The sequence below is a fragment of the Primulina huaijiensis genome, chromosome 10, assembly GCF_012295235.1.
Source record: "Primulina huaijiensis isolate GDHJ02 chromosome 10, ASM1229523v2, whole genome shotgun sequence".
In the NCBI taxonomy this organism is placed as follows: Eukaryota; Viridiplantae; Streptophyta; class Magnoliopsida; order Lamiales; family Gesneriaceae; genus Primulina; species Primulina huaijiensis.
The window spans coordinates 3315894-3320647 of record NC_133315.1 but is presented as its reverse complement, the minus strand read 5'-3'; the positions used below and the strand labels follow the sequence as shown (position 1 = coordinate 3320647).

At 33.1% G+C, this 4754-nt stretch overlaps 1 protein-coding gene across 3 annotated transcripts; it reads left to right on the top strand.

The window, feature by feature from the left end:
* The first annotated feature begins 759 nt into the window (after positions 1–759).
* Positions 760–3979, top strand: LOC140986379 (protein-L-isoaspartate O-methyltransferase 1-like). 3 transcript variants are annotated; one of them, XM_073454596.1, is made up of 4 exons: positions 760–946; positions 2372–2642; positions 2963–3127; positions 3564–3979. In XM_073454596.1, the coding sequence occupies exons 1-4, from the start codon at positions 941–943 to the stop codon at positions 3812–3814; spliced, it is 693 nt and encodes a 230-aa protein (XP_073310697.1). In that variant the 5' UTR covers positions 760–940; the 3' UTR covers positions 3815–3979. The 3 variants fall into 3 exon arrangements, with proteins under 3 accessions (XP_073310697.1, XP_073310698.1, XP_073310699.1); XM_073454597.1 differs by having other exon boundaries at positions 811–974; XM_073454598.1 differs by lacking the exon at positions 760–946 and adding an exon at positions 1041–1995.
* Positions 3980–4754: the final 775 nt, after the last annotated feature.

The following is a 4754-nucleotide window of genomic DNA, read 5'->3' as shown; positions in this document are numbered from 1 at the left end:
AGAAAATGCATTTTGTTGATATGAGTAGTGCTTTTTCAGGTATCAATCACCTATCTTGTAGACTATATATCACCTTGAGAACTTCGACTCCGGGTAGGCGTTTAAAGTTTCAAGCACAAATTTAGTTCTTAAGCTAATATTTTTCCAGCTTTAAACACACAATTTCCAGCTTATATTTACGTTCTTCATTTCGAATTTCTAGTTTTGTTATTATTTCCATTTCACTTGTAAAAAAAAAAATATATATTTCCGTTCATTAATTACGAAGTTAATTCGATTGTCATTGTTGAATTTAAATCCAATTACCATTATTTTTATTATTAGTTTATTAGTTTTTCAATGACTAATCGAGAAGATTATAACAAATGGTTAAATCGAGACTTACTTTTGGTTATTTTAGAAGTTACATTTTACATTTTGACACTTACATTCTTTGTCGCTCGCAACCCAAATACTGCACAAACGACGTCTAACCTAGATGGGATCCGACGTATTTTGGGGTGGTTCTGAGCCCAATTTTTCCTTGATGAAGCAACGGATTGACCAAATCTTTCGCAGACCCGTCCCATTGTCATCATATACCATACGTAATATAAAAAAAATCATGATAAAAAATCAATTTTAAATTTTTTTTAGATTTTTCACAAAAAAATTAATATCTATGCATGAATTGCTTACCCAGTGATGGTAGTATTTTAAAAACTTTAGTTTCCAAATTATCAAACTACTAATTTATGTTTTTAAATAAGACAGATTCAATTAACCGACCAAGACGATGCTTTTCAAACGTGAGAGGCACGTGATAACAGAACGATGACGGCAGGGACAAAAGTCGAAGGATAGTTTTGCTTCCTATTATTCATCACAACAATCGCGTGGTTGCCGCTATCGTACTCCTCCCTAAATCCATCACCTTTATAGTTCAAGCGCCGCCGCCACCATGGAGGTAGAAGCAAATTGGACGCTTCTACTAGGTGTTTTCTTGTGTGTGCTTGTTTGTTTGTTTGCTNTTTTTTTTTTTTTTTTTTTTTTTTTTTTTTTTTTTTTTTTCTGTTGGCATTGCACTCAATTCAAATTTATGAGCTAACGTTTGTCAATGAGAAGATATGTATCCTTTTTATTTGCAATTATTTCCACCATAGATGATGCATCAATTGCATAGATTGAGCGTGTGATCTGAGGAATTCATTGACTTAATGTTTTCTGCACTATTTGCTCTTGATAGAGTTATTAAGATATGAAGGAGCAAAATTGTTTGTACCTTTTAGTTTTAAGATAAGAAAAATGTGAATCCCGCAAGGGCCAAGGGTAAAGAGGATGCTGGTATATTTTTCTTCTTTCGGAAAAGGGGTAAAGAAGTATAGTCGAGATGTACAGTGCATGATTATCATATAACCTAACACAATACACAAAGAGAGACACCCCTGACCGCCACGAAGCAGGCTTATGACATGATGTGCAAGAATATAACAATTTGAAGAAAATTCAGTTGAAAAGAAATGACTGTATTTTTAAACTTTCGAACGAGAATAAACTGATATTTATTTATCATTTCATGAGTAAAAGTTAGAGACTTTTACCTAGAATTCAATATCTTTCATGGCTTGGAGCGTTTGATGTGCACTAAGGCTATTTCTCCACAGCCATGTTATGTGTGTTGTTGAAGGTTTTAAACTGTCAAACAATAATAAAAATGTAATAGTTATTAGTGTATAACTAAAAGTTAAAGACAGTGACTTATGTTTTATGTTGAATTAAATGACTTTCGACTATCATGGCATGGAGTGTTTGGAGCATACTAAGGCTATTGCTCCAGAGCCAAGTTGTTAGCTTTATTGAAGGTTTAGTTTTGTTACATCTGGGTGCAAAGAATGCTCTTGTTGTGCCTTCCACTCAAGCGCAGTCCATATGTGAAATCGAGATAGTAAAAAAAATATCCATGGGGGATAATTTTACTAGCCTGAGTTGCGCACTGCTTCAGGCGTGGCCGGGAAGGTACTCTCATCGGGGTGCATATGCAGTTGCTTGAAAGTAGATATATTTAACTGAGTTGTGGCTTCCTAAAGGATTATTTTGCTTGAGTTAGAGATTGAAATTTTGTATGCTAAGTTGGAAGCAAAACGAGTTTTGGTTTTATTTATGTAATTTAGATGAGAACTGATGCTTTGTGTTTAAAGAAATAGCTTTGTGTTTTATGGGGTTTGTATGCGAATTCATCATTGTCACAATGGGTTGAGTTCATGTATTAAATGGTGTCTAACCGGTAATTCTTTGTAGTGATGTGGGAATGTGGTGTCTCTTCCAATTTTGATAAATTTGTAGTTTTTACTTGTTTTATTTGGGTTCATCGGACAACATGTTATATGAATAGCGAATCTGGAGGGGAAGCAGTATTAACAAGAACAAAGAAATGGTAGATCGTTTGCAGAGCCATGGAGTGATAAGGTCACAGAAAGTAGCAGAAATAATGGAAACCATTGACAGAGCTTTGTTTGTGCCAGCGGATACACCACCATATGTGGACAATCCAATGCAGATTGGTTACAATGTTACTATTTCTGCGCCTCATATGCATGCCATGTGCCTTGAGTTGTTGGAGAACCATTTGAAGCCTGGCATGCATGCATTGGATGTTGGTTCAGGTTTTATATGTTATCGAGTTCTGCTATGAAATGTCTTTAAGTTCATAATGTGTATTTAGTGATTCTATTAATTAATGTCTCATCAGTAAGTTTTTTTTTTTACTGAAAATCTCCCATTATGGTGGAGGATTAGGCAAGGATCCTACCAGTTGGTTAAGCGATAGATTAAAATTATAGAATTTTTAAAGAATTTGGAATTAAAATACAATGAGGAGTGTAAGCATAATCAGTTTCTAGTATATTCCTAGTACGATGAATTTTTCATAACATGCTAACGTCAGTCCTTTGAGGCCCTTCCAATTTTTGGATTTCTCTTGTAGGAACTGGGTATTTGACCGCTTGCTTTGCTGTTATGGTTGGACAACAAGGCCGAGCTGTTGGTGTTGAACACATTCCAGAGTTGGTTGAATCTTCAATTAGAAATATCCAAAGAAGTGCAGCAGCTGAACTATTGAAAGAAGGACCTCTCTCGGTGCATGTTGGCGGTATACCTTTGATTTTGATGCGCTCTTACTTTGAATTGTATGTTAAACGGGGATTGTAGTCTTACTGTGGGGAAGTGCTTTCAGTTTAGGGATCGGGGTATTATCTTTGAAAATTTGCTTGTGAATTGGGAATGGAGTATAAAGTTAAAGCCGAATGATGTAGGTATATAAAATGATGTAGTTATAGTTATATGGTCAAAAGTTGAATGTATGTGTATTGAGGATCACAAAATGATAGAGAAAATCGATCTTGAAAGTGGATGAAAACAAACGGCTACTGCACTTTCGAGTGGAGAAATTTTAGCTTCAAAAGGTCAAACGAATGAACGCCTATATACTTTCGAGTGAAGAAATTTTAGCTTCAAAAGGTCAAACGAACAACGTCTATATATCCTGCTACCTAATATTTAGTCTTTTTTATTTGCATGGTAACCAGATGGCAGGTTGGGCTGGCCTGAGTTTGCACCTTATGATGCCATTCATGTCGGGGCTGCTTCACCCGAAATTCCTCCAGCACTAGTAGAACAACTGAAGCCCGGCGGGAGACTTGTGATCCCTGTGGGCAACATTTTCCAAGACCTTCAAGTTGTGGACAAGAATATGGATGGCTCATTAAGTGTTCGAAGTGAGACATCAGTTCGTTACGTTCCACTGACTAGTCGAGAAGCTCAACTGCGTGGTTATTAACGTATTCGATACATTGGATTGAAACTGTATTTTAATAAGGTTACTCTTAATATGCATGCATGTTTTTAACTGTGAAACTAGAATTCTGGGGAATTTGGAGTAATGGCTCGATGATTGTAACCAGAATGCGAAGGAGGAAAAGCTTGTATTTGACATTTCCAAACACTCTGTATATGTTTCTTTATATTTAAAAATTATTAAGCTAAAATCTCAATGACAGAAAGTGTGGACTTTTACTTCTGCTTGATCTGCCATTTTCCTACTAAAGCCATCTCTAACCCATATCCTCTAAATATTATCAAATACTCTATTTATTTAATTTATTTCATTTTCAACCCATTTTCTTTAAATATTAAGAAATACTTTATTTCTTTAATTTATTTCATTTCAACCCATATATTTTAAATATTACCAAATATTTCATTTCTCTAATTTATTTCATTTTCAAATACACACATATATATATATATAATTAATTAATTAATTTCATAATGTATTATTTAACTAAACTTAATTAATTCGCTAAACATAACGCAACTACATGTGTATTCGACTCGTTTATTTAAAACAATACATTTATTGTGTCATCAAATTGCAAACAAAAAACAACATTATCAAACAGACATAAAATATAAATCAAGACAAACATAAAGACACATGATTTAAAGAACAACACACAAATTAATTCATGAAAAAAAATAAAACAATTAAAATAAATTTTTCAGAATTAAATAATTCAAAATAAAAAATATAAAATGGACAAAAAAATTATTTAAAATTAAAAACATTTAAAAAATTCGAAATTAAAAAAAGTGGCCAAAAAATTATTTAACATTAAAAATAATTAAAAAATTCGAAATTATTAAAAAATTGGCCAAAAAATTTGATAAAACTACAAGGGTTATATTGCAATTTTCATAATGACAATTCTATAATTATT

Bases quoted from the DNA above. Each gene is read 5' to 3' on its own strand.
- LOC140986379 (XM_073454596.1), top strand. The intron at 2,643-2,962 runs GTTTTATATGTT...TTTCTCTTGTAG, and splicing joins TGCATTGGATGTTGGTTCAG to GAACTGGGTATTTGACCGCT. The intron at 3,128-3,563 runs GTATACCTTTGA...CATGGTAACCAG, and splicing joins TCTCTCGGTGCATGTTGGCG to ATGGCAGGTTGGGCTGGCCT.